Genomic DNA, 19,548 nt, shown 5'->3' on the forward strand with positions numbered 1-19,548 from the left:
GGCCCCTTCCTTGTGTGGAACTCGTGGTCATCGTGTACACTGGCTGGCCGCTAGACGTGCTTGGCGCCCGTGCCCTGCCTGCCTCTACGCTCGCCTGGCACAACCTCAGCGCCCGCCTGCTCTGCTGGCCGCGGGGCCTGTGGCCTGGCCCGTGTTGGATCCGTGGCCAGGTCTCGTGAGGCCCCCAGCTCTGCCTGGAGTCCACTGCTTCCTTAGACTGCTCCCTCCTGCGTTCTCGGCAACCCCTTCCACACCTTCTGTCTCTTCAAACCTCCGCACCCTCCCTGCCCCTCAGCTGAAGAGCTCCCTGCGGCACGTGGAAGATGCGACATCTGCAGGGCCTTCTCCCTCCTTCCTCCGTCTTGAGTCTTCCTCCTCCGCGGGACCTCTCTCCTCAGCCTTGGCTGAAAAGCAAAGGCCCTGCGCCCAGCGCCACTCCAGTCCTCTGCCTCGTGCCGTGTCCTCCCCACCCAGGCCGCTGCCTTCCTCGCGTCCCTGCCCTGAAACCTCCGGCCTGGCACGTCCGCACTCAAGCTTCAGGCCGCACTTGCCTGGCCTGTCAGCAGCAGGATGTGGGTGGTTCGCACTCTTCTCGTTATGTTTAATCATTCAATTTTTCCCAACATTAAGATGCTTAAACACAGATAATTTTACAGTGTACACCACATACCCACCACCTAGATTCTGCCAGTGACCACTCTCCTATTTAGTACGTGCATTTGCACATCTACCCCATTGTTCGTCTTCCCAATCCATCCTGTTTTTAGTGCATTTCACAGTAAACCACAGACATCAGGAAACCACCTGTGTTTCAGCACAGTTATTAACTAGAGTTCAATATTTGTCTTTAGTTATAGCTTTCTTTTGGGGGGACATTTACAAACAACAAAATGCACAACTCAAGCACTGTGCCGCGTTTGGAGGAATGCACGGCACGTCACCGAACGCTCAGCAAGCTCCTCGCCCCTGCTCAGGCGACAGCGCCTGCAGTGAGCACTGGAGGCCAAAGGCTCGTGTGCGACGGGGAAGTGGAGAGCAGGGTAGACACGTGGGACCATCCCACGTGAAGGAGTCACAGCATATAGCCTCCATGTCCATCTCCTTCACTTGGGGTCCATGCTGTCAGCCACCGTGACAAAGCCATGTGTTCACTAGACTATTTTCTCCTGGACACATCAGAAGACTGCACCTCCCAGGGCCCTTGTATCTGTGCTCGTCCCTGTGAGCAGTTTTGAGCCATTTTTCCTTCTCCCACGTGCGATCGTCCCCACTCTTGTCCACCACACACTTTGAGGCCAGGTGTCGAAGGTGGCAGCATCGCAAGGGAGAAGGGTGGATCCGAGTCCCATCTTGAAGGAGAGCTCCCAGGAGCATCTCCACTGGGCTTTTGTGAGAAATACATTGTTACTGTGTTCAGCCATAGAGAGTTTGGGGTTATTAGTTCCTGCATAGCCTATTCTATTCTGACATGGAAATTGGTACTGAGGACTAAACTCTTATCTTTTTCTTTTGCTAAAAACTTTCCTAAGGAGGCCAGCTGGGTCAGGCTGACAAATGGTAAATTCCTACTAAGCGGCTTTTGTTAACCAAATAAAGCAGTGGTTTACTTCCCAACCTGATTCTGGTATGGCATTAACATCACCTAAAAGATAGGAAGCCCCTGTCTTAACTCAAGCATCCTAGCAGATGCCTATCATAAATTTAAAATATCTTAACTCAAGCATCCTAGCAGGCACCTATTGTAAATTTAAAATGTCCTACTGTCTGGACCTCCCAGAGTGCTCATACCCTTATCTTAAAGTAAGCATATCCTTTCTGGTCTTCTAGATAAAGTCTAACTCTCTCAGCCAATTGCCAGCCAAAGAATCTTTAAACTCACCTATAACCTGTAAGCCCCCGCTTCGAGATGTCCCACCTTTTTGGGCCAAACCAATGTATGCCTCTCATGTATCGATTTGTGACTTTGCCTGGAACCCCTGTCTCTCTGAAAACGTATAAAACTGAACTGTAACCCAGCCAGAGAGAGTCCACTTGCCCAAGGCCTCTTGGCAGTGGCTCCGGGTCATGGTCCTCAAATTTGGCTCAGAATAAATCTCTTTAAAATTATTTTACAGGCCGGGCGCGGTGGCTCACGCCTGTAATCCTAGCACTCTGGGAGGCCGAGGTGGGTGGATTGCTCGAGGTCAGGAGTTTGAAACCAGCCTGAGCAAGAGCGAGACCCCGTCTCTACTATAAATAGAAAAGAAATTAATTGGCCAACTAATATATATACAAAAAATTAGCTGGGCATGGTGGCGCATGCCTGTAGTCCCAGCTACTTGGGAGGCTGAGACAGGAGGCTTGCTTGAGCCAGGAGTTTGAGGTTGCTGTGAGCTAGGCTGACGCCACAGCACTCACTCTAGCCTGGGCAACAAAGTGAGAGTCTGTCTCAAAAAAAAAAAATAAAATAAAATTATTTTACAGAGTTTGGCTTTTTTCTATCGACAGTACCAGAAGTGGGTTTCTGCTCTAACCACAAAAAAGAAACACAAGAATGCCTGTGACACTGGCTTGGCAGTTGTGTGGCAGGCAGGAGGAATCCACAGCCTGGACAGCAGGTCTGTGTTAGGCAAGAACAAGAGACTAGCTAAGATGCTCTCGTACTAACTTGGGAGGCAGGTTACGTGCCTGCTGAGCCCACAGCTCTAAGGGAAAGGAACAAACAGGATTGCAGTGTGTGCTGGCTACTGTTCACTGCATTTTGGAAAGCTCTCGCAGTAAAGAGATGAGCTCAGGAAAGGACTAGCCAGTTTGCAAGCAGAAATTAAATGGAACAAAGAGAATCTAAAAAATTTTGAGCATTAAAAGATTGGAAAAGGAAACTTTCTAGAACTCAAATGGGAAGAGGTAAGATTGAAAATTGCTTTGAACAATAAAGGCTTAATAAAACTCATGTGAACATAGTAACTCAGGCTTCTGTTAAATATGGGGTTCAGGGGCTGGGCGCGGTGGCTCACGCCTGTAATCCTAGCACTCTGGGAGGGCGGATTGCTGGAGGTCAGGAGTTCGAAACCAGCCTGAGCAAGAGCGAGACCCCCGTCTCTACTATAAATAGAAAGAAATTAATTGGGCAACTAATATATATAGAAAAAATTAGCCGGGCATGGTGGCGCATGCCTGTAGTCCCAGCTACTGGGGAGGCTGAGGCAGCAGGATTGCCTGAGCCCAGGAGTTTGAGGTTGCTGTGAGCGAGGCTAACGCCACGGCACTCACTCTAGCCTGGGCAACAAAGCAACACTCTGTCTCAACAACAACAACAACAAAAAAATGGGGTTCAGGGGGTGGCCTCCCCATCATGATCCCAGATGGCCTCATGGTAGCTACTATGAAGTTGAGAGGAGCATGGGGGTAAGGCAGACGGAAATAAGGCGGGCTTATGTCTAGCAAAGGGCCTTTCACATGTGCTTCCATCATCTGTTGCTGTGTCACAAATTGCCAGAATACTCAGTACTTTAAGACCACCATTTATTTATCACTCACGATTCTAGGGGTGCCTGGGCTCAGCTGAGCGGTTCTGCTCCACGTGACGTTGGCTGGGGCTGACTCCTCAAGATGGCTCATGTGGCTGGCAGTTGTCTGGGAGCTCAGCTGGGGCTACCGACCAGAGCACTTCAGTTCTCCCCCCAGGGCCTCTCCAAGCGTCTGGACTTCGCACAGCATGGCAGCTGGGTTGCCAGCAGAACACGTGAAGGGGACAAGCCCCATGTACAGGTGTTCACTGAGCCCCTGCTGGCACCATGCCTGCTGACATCCCACTGGCCCATCTAGTCACAGCCATGCCCAGAGTAGGTACCAGGGAACACACTGGGAGACAAGGTCCTCTCGGGCCCCCAAAGGAGCACTCGGGCCAAAATCACGTGGTATTGTACACGAGCAGACTGGAAGTCTTGAGGCCAGTGGATGGCCCACGTTTTTGATGCAATTGTGTTTCCACAGGATCTATGAGCCTAGACTAGACTAAAGCCTCTGACTCACCTAGAACAAGTCTTGGCCTAGAACCATCCATATGCAGCGGCAGGTGAGAAAGCTGAGCCGCCCCAAGGAGCTCATTCGCTAGCACTCACCTGGGTGCAGCCAAAAGGACACGAGAAAGGCTGTGCCACCTAGAGGACAGAGCTCAGGGCAGGGCACCATCAGGTCCTCACCCTCCTCGGGCAGGGGGACCGCACAGTCTGCGCCGCAGGGTTCCAGCACTGCCCAGGGCCAGCCGCTGCCGGGGGCCTTCCACTTGCCCACCCCAGGGCAGACGGACCGCGGCCGCCCACCCTAGCTATTTGTTATTGTCAGGGCAGCACGGATAATGGGTCTTTACAGCCTGGCTCTGCCTTGCAGGAAAAAGCTCTGGGCCCCACAGGTGAACTTCACCCCAAACTTCAAACTGGGTGCAGAGACAAGATGGGAACTTATGGTCTATGTGTGAAGAGCAACTGGTGGCCAGAGGGCCAGCTGTGGCAATGACCGACGATGTGTTAACACCAAGCCCATTTGCCACTCCCTGGCCACAAAGGAGTCTGCACTTCCCCATTCCTGCCCAGCGGTGGCCTTGGAACACAGTGGCACCAATGCACTTCCAGGCCTGGCCTGTAAGAAATCTCCCACCCCTGCCCCTCCCAGGCTTCCCTTCCACAGCAACCTTCAGGGTTATGTCAAAGACCACAGTCTCAGATGACAGGGGCTTGGGTCCCTGGTCACCAACTTTGTAAGAAACAAATTCCTGTTAAGCCACTGAGGCATGGGAGACCTGTAACTGTAGTGTAGCCTAAAGCACCCCCACACCCCTCTTCCTCTCCTGTCACCTGCGCTGAACATGGCACCCTCGGCCCCAATCCTTGACCTCTTGAGTCAAGCTTGTCTGCTCATCCCTGGTGGACCCTGGGAGCCAGGTGCTCGAGCAGCCGCCACACCTGCTGGCCTCCTCCCAGGCTGTCGCAGGGCCTCTCCGCCGCCTCCCCACCCGCGCCTCCCCAGCCGCCCCGCCTTTGCCTCACGTGCTCCTACAACTGGAACACCTCTTCCACCTGGAGATGCGGTCTGTCCTCCAGGAACTGGGGGGACGTGGGCCCTTTGTACCAGCCAGCTTTGCCACGACGAAGCTGCACAGCAAGCCACCCAAAAGCCAGTGGCTCCAGCAAGCACCTGCCCTGGGGATCTGCAGCGGGCTGGGCAGCTCTCTCCACGTGCTCCCTGGGGGGCCCCGGCTGCCAAGGCGGCAGCTCTTCTGTGGCGTGGGCGAGAAGGGAAGCAGAACTCGGAGGCCTCTGGGGACGCCGCCTTGGCACACAACACTGCCACTTCCACCTCATTCAAAGCAGGAAGGGGTAAAGGACTGTGGCCAGCAGGTGCCTGACACACCCATGCAGACTACCTGTCGCAGTGTCCACCAAGGGCAGCCTCCACCCTTCCCCTGAGGTTCGGGCACTGGAACCAGGCCGGTGGCCATATAACAGCAGGCCAAGCCCCTTGTCTGCCCACCCTCCCCTGAGGCACAGGATCGATACAGATGGGGCAGGGGAAAGACACAGCCAGAAACCGCATCATGATACAAATGATAAATTATATTTATACAGTAAATAAGTATCAACAGTCAACACAAGTTCAGAACCAGCTGCCGGCCCCTGGTGGCTTCCTCCCTCACGGTGCCAGTCAGGAGGGAGCACAATGGCAGTGGCCGGTGGCTTCATGATCAGTGCAGCAGGCAACAGGGACAACGTGCGCTCAGGATGGCCTGTGCCAGGAGCTGGGGTGGGGGCGGTCACGTTGGGGCCTCAAAGTCTCGTCAGCAAGAGCTCTTGTCTGTTTCAAAAGAATCACTGACCCCAAGAAGTCGAGTCTGGTCTACTGACCGGTAAGGCTGTTCTGGGCCCCGCACCATGTGAGGGAAAGCACCTACCTGGGCAAGCACCCTGTCCTGCGCCCGCCCGCACCGCCCACCCTCCCCCGGCAGGAAGAGACCAGCCACCAGCCCTCCTGAGTGGCTGGCTCTGGTTCCGGTGGAGGAGCGGCTCCTGGGCCAGAGCGGACAGCCGCGGAGCAGCACAGCTGGAGACCCTGCGTGTCCTCCTGGCAGCCCAGAGACCATTTTAGATCTTAAACCTCCCTGTGCCGGTACGAAGGGTCAGATCTCCTTCAGGAACCAGAGAGGGGCTGGCAGGTGGTCAGCTGCCCTGGGAGCTGGAGGTGGGAAGTCCACACGGTGGAAAACGAGCCAGAAATGCCCGGCAGACACGCTACCGGGACACAGGATTGGGGGAATGTCTTTGCTGGGGAGAAGCAGGTCTTTTCTGGTCTTTAATTTGTGACTTAATACTTTTTTTTTTTTTTTTTTTACAGTGGTGGGTGGGGTGAGAACAGCAGAAGGTTGGGAGAGGGAGGTAATATTAGTGCATGTTTGTTAAAAAATCTTATCCCATGTGAGAATGATTTTTTTCTACATCTCCAAAATGAGAAATGATTATTTTTAAGTCTGCAATTTAAAAACAAAGGAGTTATTTAGCAGGTAGGTGGATCAGGGCCAGCCCTGGTCCCTCACCCCCGTCTCAGCCTGGGGACTGTCCCCTGGGGACCTGTGGGCACAGAGGCACCCCCCACCCCAGAACAGCTGCCATTTCCACATTATCCCCATCTTTAACCCGAGCGTGGACTGAGACAGAGGGGAGCAGACACACAGGTCAAGACGTTTCTTCCGTTTCAGACTCCACTGTAAACAGAAGTGCTCGTTAATCCCTGCATGCCTTTAATTCACAAAAGGAATTAGTTGATACAAATTGGTGAGTCACATTCATATATTAGATTTTTTCTGTAACTTTCAAGGTGTTGGTGTATCAGTAAGAAAAATAGCCTCTCTCTCAGGGTCTAGCCAAAACGGCTGAAAGTCAATCAGTTTAGTAATTCACCACAAAAGGGAGTTAAAGAAAGGAAAAGGCAACTGGAGGCTAGGACTTTTTGTTGCTGTTGTAGTTTTTTTTTTTTTTTTAAATAAACATCATTTATGTGTAATCAAATTCCCATATTTTTCCCTATAAAGAATTTGTTTTAGTTTTTCCATAAGGCATTTTTTTGTCATCCAAACGTCTCTTCTTTTTAAAATTTTCTTACAGAGTTAAAACCATAAATAAGAGGATTTAAACCACTAAAATGACACGTGCCAATATCTTAATTCAGCCAGACCTGGTAAATTCTATCAAAACTAGACAGTTAAATAAGAACCACGTTATAAAAATATTAGCCAAAAAAAGACTATTAGATAATTCTGCAAACTCAAATATGAAACTGTACTAAACAAAATATGTGCAAACGTATACAAGCATAGAGCCATGTGGCAGGGTTATGCTCAGATTAGTTTTAAAGCTCGCTCTAGTGGATTTAATTCAAGAGTTGTCCACGGTGGTGTTTACTTTGACTCACACACGAGTCAAAGAAAAATAAAATATGCACAACCACTTCCCCAGAAGGTCAGTGTCTCATGGAGCCAGTGCTTCGTCCCGTCCACACCTGGGACTGCCTGGGCTGTCCCTAGGGATTGGGGGCAAAGACTAGGAGACCGTCCCAAGTCCTGGCCAGGCAACGTCCCAGAGACCCTCGGGCTGAGGCTGGGGGCAACACTGACAACTCCACCTCCTCGTCCAAGGCCTCAAAGGAGCCCTGACAGGACCCGAGCACTTGGGAAGAGGTGGCAAGAGCAGGCCAGGCTGGGGCAGGTGAGTGGGCCTGCCCCGGAAGGCGAGGACCTCGTGTGACACTCTGTGTCAGAGGGTCGGGGCTGTAAAGACAACCCTTTTATCAGGAAGCTGGAACTGAAAAGCCCTAACACCCCCCACCCCAAACTCTCAAGCCCCATCCCACAAACAAGAGTCCCTGCTCGGTGTCCTCTGGCACAGGTGCTCTGGATGTCCCTCTGGGATGGGTCCCAGGCCCAGGGCACTAAAGAAGGAAAGGATTGGTCGTGCCGGTGGCCTGAGCTGCCGATGGGGGCATGCCCACGCTGCCCACCATGTTCATCGTTGCGGGGCCCAGTGATGTCAGAGAAGAACCACTGGCCCCCAGGGCTGAGTTTGGGGCCGTGGAGGTCATGGAGGCCACAGCCATGGGCTCCACCCCAGGGCCAGGCCCGAAGGACATGCTGGTGCCCAGGACAGGGCTGCCCCGCAGCTGGTTCAGCGTCAGCGGCTGGGGCTGGTTCACCTGGAAGGGGTTGACAGGGGCCGAGGCGGCAGCTGCACCTGGGGAGAGAGCAGGAGGGGCAGGGCTGAGCAGCCAGGACCGCGCCGGCCCCTGCCACAGGCAGGGCCACGGACGTAGCTCTTGAGCTCCCGGTCAGGGATCCTGCGCGTTCTGGTCTCTGCCGCACCCTCAGAGCCCTCAACAGTTTAGTAAGTCACCAAAAATGGGAGTTCAAGAAAGAAAAGGCAAGTGAAGGCTAGAATTTTCACATTTCCCCCCAAAGGAGAGGGGGTGTTGGCAGCAAACCGTGGCTCCTCCTCTCCTGGCAGCCCACCCTCCTGCACCAGGCCTGGAACTGGCAACTCCCTACCTAGAGGGTCTTCCTGAGGGGACACCAGTCAAGGGCAGCTTCTGCTTGGTGGTCTCAACTGAGAGGAAAGGGGCTGTTTCCCACCCCCTCCTCCCTCAACTGAGCGCCCTGAGGCCCTGGCGAGGCAGAAGCGCTGCTCCCGGAGCTCCTGGCGACTCTGCTGCTTCCCAGCCACAGGAAGGGGCCCTGACGCCTGCCACACACACATGTTCAAGCAGAACAAGCAGCCAGATGACACCCCGGGACGCAGGCCTACCTGGTGCCAGGAAAGGGTTGAGCGACTGGGCTGGCGGGGCGGGCCTGGTCACCAGTGAGTCCAGGTTTACGAGGGCCGCGTTGGGGCCAAGGAAAGACTCAGGTGTTTTCCGGGCACTGCTGGACTTGCTCGAGGCAATGGTCACAGGCTGAGACTCAAAGGGGTCAGGGCTTGTGGTTCCATTGTTTTGGGATGGCAGCGAGGCCACAGATTCAGCTACAAGACAAGGACGCACAAGCGCATGGTGAGTGTGAGAGCATGGCCTGAGACTGGGCACGTAACGCAAACACAGACATTCCCGAAGCCACAACTCCCCAGGGACACGCGTGCCTATGCACAGATGGCGCGTGCACTGCAGTGCTGTTTCAAATAGCCTGAAGTGAAGACACACAGCCAGCCATGGGGTGGCTAATAAATAAATAAACCACATGTCCATATAACCAAACACCAAAATGCAGGGACAGAATGCTTAACGATGAGCAAAGAAAGGTTTTATCAAAATATTAAGTGAAAAAAGCAGGTTAAAAAACAGTATGTATACCCCAATCCTCCAAAAAACATTAAGATGTTATTTTGGACCCAGCCTAGAATCTTGTACCCTGCAAAACTAAGTATTGTATACAAAGGAGAAATCAAGACATTCTCAGATAAGCAAAGACTGAGGAAATTCCAGCTCTCCAAGAAGTACTCAAAACTGTTACTGAAGGTCACTATATAATGGTGAAAGGTACAGTTCAACAAGAAGATGTAACAATTCTAAATATGTATGCACCCAAGTCAGGTGCACCCACATTCATAAAGCAAACTCTACTTGATCTAAACAAATGGATAAACACTACCACCATAATAGCCGGAGACTTTAACACCCCACTGACAGCACAGGACAGAGCCTCCAAACAAAAAATTAACAAAGAAATAATGGACTTAAACAAAACTCTAGAACAAAGGGGCCTGGCTGATATTTATAGGATGTTCTACCCAAAAACCACTGAATATATGTTCTTCTCATCAGCTCATGGGACATTCTCTAAGACTGACCATATCCTAGGACACAAAGCGTGTCTCAAAATTTTTTCAAAAAATAGGCCAGGTGCGGTGGGTCACGCCTGTAATCTAGCACTCTGGGAGGCGGAGGCGGGCGGATCACTCGAGGTCAGGAGTTCAAAACCAGCCTGAGCAAGAGCGAGACCCTGTCTCTACTATAAATAGAAAGAAATTAATTGGCCAACTAATATATATGGAAAAAATTAGCCGGGCATGGTGGTGGATGCCTGTAGTCCCAGCTACTCGGGAGGCTGAGGCAGCAGGATCACTTGAGCCCAGGAGTTTGTGGTTGCTGTGAGCTAGGCTGACGCCACGGCACTCACTCTAGCCTGGGCTTTATAAAACGAGACTCTGTCTCAAAAAAAAAAAATTTTTTTAAAAAATAGAAATTATACCATGTATTTTTTCAGACAACAGTGGAATAAAAGTAGAAATCAATCCTAACAGGAACTCTCATTTCTACACAAAGTTGTGAAACTAAACAACCTTCTGCTGAATGATCACTTCCTAAATGAGGAAATCAAGATGGAAATCAAAAGATTCTTTGAACTAAATGACAAAGGATCAACTCCTAACTTGTACCTAAAAAAAAAGCCCCACCCCAAAAAAACACACTCCCAAAAAAACAAAGGAGACACAGTTATCAAAATCTGTGGGACACAGCTAAAGCAGTCCTGAAAGGAAAGTTTATTTCCATAAATGCCTATATCCAAGCGTCAAAAAGATCATAAATAGACAACCTAATGAATCGACTCAAAGATGGAAAAAGAAGAACAGACCAACCCCAAAACCAGCAGAAGAAGTGAAATCATTAAGATTAAATCAGAACTACATGAAATTGACAACAGGAAAACTATATGGAAGATAAATAAAACAAAAAGTTGGTTCTTTGAAAAAATAAACAAAATTGACACACCTTTGGCTAGACTAACAAAAGGAAGAAAGAAAAGTCTCTAATAAGCTCCATCAGGAACAATAAAGAAGAAATTACAACTGAGGCCACGAAGATACAAGATATAATTTATGAATACTACAAAAACCTTTATGTACACAAACTGGAAAATGTGGAGGAAATGGACAAATTCTTAGAAACACACAGCCTCCCTAGGCTCAACAAGAAAGAAATACAATTCCTGAACAGATCATTATCAAGTACTGAAATTGAAACAGCAATAAAAAACCTTCCTAAAAAGAAAAGTCCCAGGCCAGATGGTTTCACATCTGAATTTTACCACACCTACAAAGAAGACCTGGTGCCTATTCTTACTCCATCAAGTGGATGGAATCCTCCCCAACACATTTTATGAAGCCAATATAACCCTGATACCAAAACCAGGAAAGGATCCAACAAAAAAAGAAAACTACTTATGAATATAGATGCAAAAATTCTCAACAAAATCCTAGCTAACTGAATCCAGGTGCTTATCAATAAAATAATCCATCATAACCAAGTGGGCTTCATCCCAGAGATGCAGGGATGGTTCAACATACGCAAATCTATAAGTATAATTCACCATATAAACAGAAGCAAAAACAAATACGATTTGATCCTCTCAATAGATGCAGAAAAAGCATTTGACAAAATTCAACACCTTTTTATGATAAGAATGCTTAACAAAATAGGCACAGATGGGGCTTACCTAAAAATGATACAAGCCATATATGACAAACTCACAGCCAACATCATACTGAATGGGGAAAAATTGAAAGCATTCCCACTTAGAACTGGAACAAGGCACAGTTGTCCACTATCTCCACTTCTATGCAACATAGTGCTGGAAGTCCTTGTTATAGCAATCAGACAAGAGAGCGGAATTAAGGGCGTCCAAATGGGAGCAGAAGAGATCAAACTCTCACTCTTTGCTGATGATATGCTATTATATCTAGAAAACTCCAAGGATTCAACCAAGAGACTCCTTGAATTGATAAATGAATTTGGTAAAGTCTCAGGATACAAAATCAATACACACAAATCAGAGGCACTCATATACGCCAACAACAGTAAAAGTGAGAACCAAATCAAACACTCAATTCCCTTCAAAATAGCAATAAAGAAAATAAAGTACCTAGGAATGTTTTTAACTAAGGAGGTAAAAGACCTCTACAGGGAGAACTATGAAACACTGAAGAAGGAAACAGAAGAGGATGTAAACAGGTGGAAGACCATACCATGCTCATGGGTTGGCAGAATCAACATTGTTAAAATGTCTATACTACCCAAGGTGATCTACAGAGTCAATGCAATCCCTCTTAAAATACTATTATCATTTTTCACAGATATAGAAAAATAATTTTACGCTTCGTATGGAACAAGAGAAGACCCCGTATAGCAAAAGCAATCCTAGGCAATAAAAACAAAATAGGAGGTATCAATTTACCAGACTTCATACTATACTATAAGGCTATAATAATTAAAACAGCTTGTGACTGGCACAAGAACAGGGACATTGACCAGTGGAAAAGAACAGAGAACCCAGATATAAAACCATCCTCATATAGCCATCTAATCTTTGACAAAGCAGACAAAAACATACACTGGGGAAAAGAATCCTTAATCAATAAATGGTACTGGGAAAACTGGATAACCACATGTAGAAGACTGAAACAGGATCCACACCTTTCACCTCTCACAAAAATTAACTCACGCTGGGTAACAGACTTGAACCTTAGGTGTGAAACTATTAGAATTCTAGAGGAAAACATTGGAAATATTCTTCTAGACATTGGCCTAGGCAAAGAATTTATGAAGAAACCCCAAAGGCAATCACAGCAGCAATAAAAATAAATAAATGGGACCTGATCAAATTAAAAAGCTTCTGCACAGCCAAAGAAACTGTCACAAGAGCAAACAGACAACCTACAGAATGGGAGAAAATTTTCGCAAGCTACACATCTGATAAAGGGCTGATAACTAGAATCTATTTAGAACTCAGGAAAATCAGCAAGGAAAAACCAAACAACCCTATCAAAAAGTGGGCAAAGGACATGAACAGAAACTTTCCAAAAGAAGACAGAATAATGGCCAACAAACATGAAAAAATGCTCAACATCTCTAATCATCAGGGAAATGAAAATCAAAACTGCAATGAGATATCACTTTATCTCCAGTGAAAATAGCCTTTATTAACAAGTCCCAAAACAATAAATGCTGGCATGGGTGTGGAGAGCTAGGAACAGTCCTACATTGCTGGCGGGACTGCAAACTAATTCAACCTCTGTGGAAAGCAATATGGAGATACCTTAAAGCGACACAAGTGGATCTACCATTTGATCTAGCAATCCCATTACTGGGCATCTACCCAAAAGAACAAAAGACACTCTATAAAAAAGACACCTGCACTTCAATGTTTATAGCAATATAATTCACAATTGCAAAGTTGTGGAAACAACCCAAGTGCCCATCAATACAAGAGTGGATTAATGAAATGTGGTATATGTATACCATGGAGTACTATTCAGCTATAAGAAACAACGGTGATATAGCACCTCTTGTATTTTCCTGGATAGAGCTGGAACTCATTCTATTAAGTATCCCAAGAATGGAAAAATAAGCACCATATGTACTCACCAGCAAATTGGTATTAACTGATCAACACCTAAGTGGACATATAACAATAACATTTACCGGGTGTCAGGCAGGGGCAGTGGAGGGGATGGGTATATACATACATAATGAGTGTAATGCGCACCATCTGGGGTATGGACACGCTTGAAGCTGACTGGAGGAGGGAGGGGGTGCAAGGGCAATATACATAACCTTGACATTTGTACCCCCATAATATGCTGGAAAAAATAAACAGCAACAGAAAAGATGTTATTTTGGGTTGGTTACTAGGTATGGGTAAGTTTTTTACATTTTCATTTTCTTACTTTTCAACAATGAACATGAATTTCCTTTTTTTTTTTTTTTTTTGGGACAGAGTCTCACTATGTTGCCCAGGCTAGAGTGCCATCGCATCAGCCTAGCTCACAGCAACTTCAAACTCCTGGGCTCAAGCAATCCTCCTGCCTCAGCCTCCCAAATAGATAGGACTATAGGCATGCGCCACCATGCCCGGCTAATATATATATATATATATATATTTTTTCTTTTTAGTTGTCCAGTCTGTTTTTTTTTAGTAGAGATGGGGTCTCGCTCTTGCTCAGGGTGGTCCTGAACTCCTGAGCTCAAATGATCCACCCACCTTGGCCTACCAGAGTGCTAGGATTACAGGTGTGAGCCACCGCACCCGGCCTCCAGAATTTCTTCAAAGTAAGAAGAAAGCAAATTGTTTTTTAAAATTCAGCCACAACAGGGTGTGCTGAGATGGGCTGGTGGGAGTGGGACTGCTTTGCTGGGATGCAACGTGGCCGTGGGGACATAGGTTCTTAAAAACAGTCATGTGCTCACCCAGTAGTCCCATTTCCAGGATCTGGTCTAAGGAAATAATGCAAAACATGAACAGGGATGTGAGCACAAGGATGTTCACAACAGCATTATTTACTTTAGCTAAATCTAAAATCAACCTAAAGTGTCTTCCTCCCAAATTACTAAGTAAATTATTGCTGAACCACACAGACATACCACACAGCTACAAAACACTTCCTAGTGAATTTCAAAGTCTTCTCGAGAAATGCCTTCGATCTGTTAATCCATAAAAGTTGAGGCAAGGAATAAGGGGGCGGGACTCAACTGTATCTGACAGGTGAACAAAGAAGACTGTAAAGCAGAGGCCCCCAACCTTTTTGGCACCAGGGACCTTGCATGAAAGACAATTTTTCCATGGAGGGTGGAGGGGCAAGGGAGCAGGAGGTGATGCGAGAGATGAGCTGTTGTAAACGCAGATGGCGCTTGGCTCACCTGCCCAGCCGCCGCTCACTTCCTGCTGTGTGGAGCACCTGGTTCCTCAGTTTCACGGAAGACAATTTTTCCAGAGGTCGGGTGTGGGGGTGGCAGGGGAGGCAGGGAGGTGTAGACCTGTGGCCTGGTTCCTAACAGGCCATGGACTGATACTGGTCCACAGCCTGGGGGTTGGGGACCTCAGCTGGAAAGGACAGGGTCAGAATGCTGAGGTGGGAGGATCCCTTGAGGCCAGGAGTTCAAGATCACCCTGGGTAATACAGCAAGACCCCGTCTCTATAAAAAATAGAAAAATTATCCAAGTGTGGTGGTGTGTGCCTCTAGTACCAGCTACTAAGGAGGCTGAGATGGGAGGATCACTGGAGCCCAGGAATTCAACATCGCAGTGAGCTCTGATCACACCACTGCATTCCAGCCTAGGGGACAGAGTAAGACCCTGTCTCCAAACAAACAAAAAAAAAAAATTAAGGAAAAAGAGCTCAGGAAAAAATACTGGAAAGAATATAGTAGCTGAATATAGGTGGAAGGATGATGGATAGTGTTCGTTTTCTTCCAGAAATTTTTCCAAATTTTCTACAATTTAGAAATTCCAAATTGTGCAACTCCAAATTTCCTATACAGTGGGAATACCTCTATAATCGGGGATAAATATTTGACAAGTCAACACATAACAATGGCCAAGCTGCCTTCTCGCCAAGGCACAGAGGGCAGGCAAGACAGGTTAGGTTGTACTTTGGCCTGCAGAGGAGACACGTGGAATCTTGTTTTTTTAATGCAGCAAAAGAAACACCCTGAAGACCAGCTCGTTGTCAAAGCCGCCTTGGTCTCCTGGCTAGGAGCCCAAGCTGAGAGGGGTGGAGGCGGTGGTCCCCACAGGAGCATGTGCAGAACACATCCCAGGCCTGCTCCCTCCTCCCCTCCAGGCCCACCTCCGCCCCAGGTCCCACCTCTGGGCCCACGGGACATCCTCCCAGCCCGAGGGCACACAGAGGAGGAAGCTAGGTCTGGAGACTGAGCTGTGGGTCCAGGAGCTACCACCTGGTCACCTGGGGTGACGGTGTGGGGCAGAGACTGACCCACACATGCCCAAAGGCAGGGCTGTCTGGGAAAAGGAGGCACCTCTGGGAGTGGGAAGGTGGTGGGAGGAAGGTGAATGGAAACGTCCCATCAGGCTGGGAGTGGGGTCCACGCTGGGCTGGGAGGCCAAGGTGGTGCCATCTGCAGGCAGCAACGGGGGCTTCCTGACCCGGAGACGCGGCCCCAGGGAGAGCAGGCATAGATGCAGAGGTGATGAAACATGAAACATGGGGCTCAAATTGAGGAAAAGTTGAAAGAAAAACTTAACCTCATGACTTTTCACTGTCAATGTGTGAATTTCTGGAATTAGAAGCTTTAGGGTCCCAGAATCCAAATAAGAAAATGCATGAAGCTAAAGGCTTTTGAAAGCTGATTATTCCTACTACAGCTGAGTTAGTCACATGCACAGAATATTACAAAACCCACCACCACCTTTACATACCTGTTTTTTTTGAAGTTCGGAGGTTGTCAAATTCAGAGAAGTCATCTTTAACTGTACCATTCAGATTACTGAAGAGCTCAAAGGACCCTGGGCGGACACAGATGCCAGTGACTGCAGGCACAGGGCACACACAACTCGGCAACCCAGCTGCCCGGTACACACCCTGGGGGTGGGCTGGCAACGGGGTCTTCCCCTCCTACCACACCTCATGGGGGAGAACTCCGAGAGCCAAAGCAGGCAGGGCGAGCTCAGGCGCAGTGTGGGGTGCCCGCCTGCCACCGCGTCCACCCCAACAGAAGGAGGTGATGGCAAAGATCCGTGATGCTGGGTCTGGATGCGAGGGTGAGGGGCTCTCGGCATCACCCAAACGAGTGCCTGGGGCCAGCCTGCCCGGGGCCACCAGGGTGAGGACAGGACCCCCTCCACTTGGGCCCAAAGCAGCCTCCTCTCTCAACGCCCACTCAGGAGGCCCCTGGGGAAGGAGATGCCTAGATCTGGGGACCTTGGGATCTGGGACAAAAGATAAGCGGGGCAGGGAGGCAAATGAAAGCAGAGTGAGAGGCCCAATGCCAATGAGCCAGGAGACAGGAACGGCTGTGGGGGCCAGGCCCTGAGAGCTCAGGGAGGAAAGTGAGTGAGGGTCTCACCAGAGGCAGATACTGGCTTGGTGGCTGAGACTGCGCTCCAGGTGTCAGAAGTTGTTTTCCCAGCACTGGGGGCAGGCTGCTGTGAAGCGGCCCACGGGTCTGAGCTCTTAGGGACAGAGTGTGTGCTGGCTCCAGCAGGCACTCCCCAAGGGTCGACAGAGGCGGCTGGCTTGGCACCTGTAGGAAGGAGGGGTCAGGACTCAGAAATGCCCTCAGAAGGTCTGGGCAGCTGGGGTGAGAAGGGAAAGGATGCTGTGGTCCACACCATGGTCTGTGCCCTGTGCCAGGCATGGCAGCCACCCGAAGGGTCCTGTCCAACGCCTGCAAAGCTGGCCAGAGCTGGAGCCCAGGACAACCACCCAGGGAAGGGAGAGTGCAGGGCCAGGCCCGCCCAGGACAGCACCCCCATCAGGGAGCAGAGAGGAACAGCCAAGAGTAGCCTTCTCCAAGCTCCCACCACACAGGGTCTTGCAAAGGGCTCCCTGAGCTAAGCCCCTCTTCAGTGGACGACACCAAGCAAGGCTGTCTCCCACCGAGCCCGGCCCAGCATCCTCTCCCCACTTGCTTTGAGTGGTTTCTGCTTTCTGCCAGAAGAGTGGATAACATGGATGAGGCCCATATAAAAGCAGAATAAGAAAACAAACAGGCCAGGCGCGGTGGCTCACGCCTGTAATCCTAGCACTCTGGGAGGCCAAGGCGGGTGGATTGCTCAAGGTCAGGAGTTTGAAACCAGCCTGAGCAAGAGCGAGACTCCGTCTTTACTATAAATAGAAAGAAATTAATTGGCCAACTAATATATATATATAGAAAAAATTAGCCGGGCATGGTGGTGGATGCCTGTAGTCCCAGCTACTCAGGAGGCTGAGGCAGTAGGATTGCTTAAGCCCAGGAGTTTGAGGTTGCTGTGAGCTAAGCTGATGCCACGGCACTCACTCTAGCCTAAACAACAAAGTAAGACTCTGTCTCAAAAAAAAAAAAAAAAAAAAAGAAAGAAAGAAAACAAACAGTTCCATACTTACCACCCAGCTTAAGCAATGAAACATTTTTCAAACTGTGACAAAATCAACTTAGTATGTCATAACTGTTTTAAGTACACAATAGAAAATACTTAAACGGATTTCTGGAGTAGAGAGGGGGAATGAGGAGCTTGCTCCATCCACTCCACACACAGACCTGGCATTGCAGTACCTCCAGGAATGGTGTACAGTAAAAAAAAAAAAAAAAAAGAAAGAAAGAAAGAAAATTCTTAAGTTTACCCAATGTTAAGTTCAACCCTGCTATATTCATCTTCCCGGCACGTGTGGATACTCACGTGCCTGTGTATACAGGCGTACATACAAAACATGCATCTCCTTTCTTCTGGTGGAACACCACCGCCACCTCTCAGGGACCAGAAAGTGCCTCCCAATGTCCCCACCTTGGACCTCCCCTCCACTGTGAGCTGTGTACCAGCCATTCTCCTGCCTTTCCCTCTGGTTTGCCATGAAGGGATGTCCCTAAACAACATACTGGTTAGTTGTGCCTATTCTCTGAACATTATAAAAATATACTGTACACATTCTTTTGTGACTGGCTTTGTTTACTCCAAATTTTATCTGAGAGATTCATCTGTGTCGAGGTGTAGCTGAAGTTTCATTTATCTGTATAGTATTCCATTCTATGGGGGGAAAAGTCACGATTACTCTGTTGAAGGACACTGGTTTGATTTGGTTTGGGTTTGCTGCTTGTGTGCACGTTCCCTCGTTCACACGCATACACGAGAATTTTTTGGTCACAGGTACCTTCACCTTCACCCAGTAATGCCAAAACCATTTCGCAATGTTTCTGCCAGTTGTAGACTCCCTCCAGCGGGGGAGGCAAGTCATGTTGCCCTGGGAGTTGCCTGACAACTCTGATGCTTAGTGTCATCTTACTTTCCCATTTGTGCCAACCTTGCGGGTGTGAAAAGTTATCTTTTTGTGGTTTGGTTTGCATTCCTTGTTCCTTAATGATGCTGTGCGTCTCTGCTTATATTCATGGGCCATTCATGATTCCCCTCCAGTTAGGTGCCTATTCAAGTCTTTTATCCACCTTCCTCCAGGGTCCCCCTTTCCTTACCAACTCCACCCCGAGGTGTGGCCGAGAGCCCGTCTCCCACTGCATCGTGGTCGGTCTTCACCTATTTGTTGCCGGGCTCCCTACTCACTGCGCCCACCCACGTACCCATTTGCTTATCCTCACAGACACCGTGCTAACCCTTGACCCCTGGTGCAGCAGACCCCAACTTGTTTTGGCTACTCTTGGCCCTCCACTCTTTCACAGTCATCTTAAAATCATCTTACCATGTTAAAAAAATAATAATAAAAACAAGAAGTAAAACCTTATTGGGATTTTGACCAGAATTACATTGAATCCTAGATCAATTCGTGGAGAAGTGTTATCATAATAGCAAGTTTTCCAAACCAAAACCGCATGATATCTCTGCATTTACCCATCTTCTTCAATATTGCTCAGTGAAATTTAATCTTTTTTATTTTATCCTTTATCTCCATAAGGAATTTGTATAACTTTTGTAAAATTTACTCCTAGAGACTGTTATCTTTTAAAATTTTCATTATCTATTTACTGTTACCCAGAAAAACAATTTAATTTTGTATACTGTTTTTATATCCAGCAATACTATTAAACTTTTAT

General features: G+C 48.6%; 1 protein-coding gene and 1 pseudogene across 4 annotated transcripts in view; one reads left to right on the forward strand and one right to left on the reverse strand.

Annotated features, from left to right (window-relative positions):
- Nucleotides 1-5,573: 5,573 nt before the first annotated feature.
- The window catches only part of EPN2 (epsin 2), an 88,128-nt gene continuing 74,153 nt past the window's right edge, over nt 5,574-19,548 (reverse strand). For all 4 annotated transcript variants that reach the window (XM_012747874.2, XM_012747872.2, XM_012747875.2 and 1 more), the window contains 4 exons: nt 16,876-17,052; nt 16,229-16,315; nt 8,826-9,041; nt 5,574-8,258 (listed from right to left, as the gene is read on the reverse strand). In XM_012747874.2, the coding sequence (XP_012603328.1) occupies nt 7,960-8,258; nt 8,826-9,041; nt 16,229-16,315; nt 16,876-17,052 (779 nt within the window). In that variant the 3' untranslated portion in view covers nt 5,574-7,959. The remainder of the gene's footprint in view (nt 8,259-8,825; nt 9,042-16,228; nt 16,316-16,875; nt 17,053-19,548) is intronic.
- LOC142862213 (uncharacterized) lies at nt 17,914-18,085 on the forward strand (annotated as a pseudogene).

Source organism: Microcebus murinus, chromosome 18 (assembly GCF_040939455.1).
Source record: "Microcebus murinus isolate Inina chromosome 18, M.murinus_Inina_mat1.0, whole genome shotgun sequence".
In the NCBI taxonomy this organism is placed as follows: Eukaryota; Metazoa; Chordata; class Mammalia; order Primates; family Cheirogaleidae; genus Microcebus; species Microcebus murinus.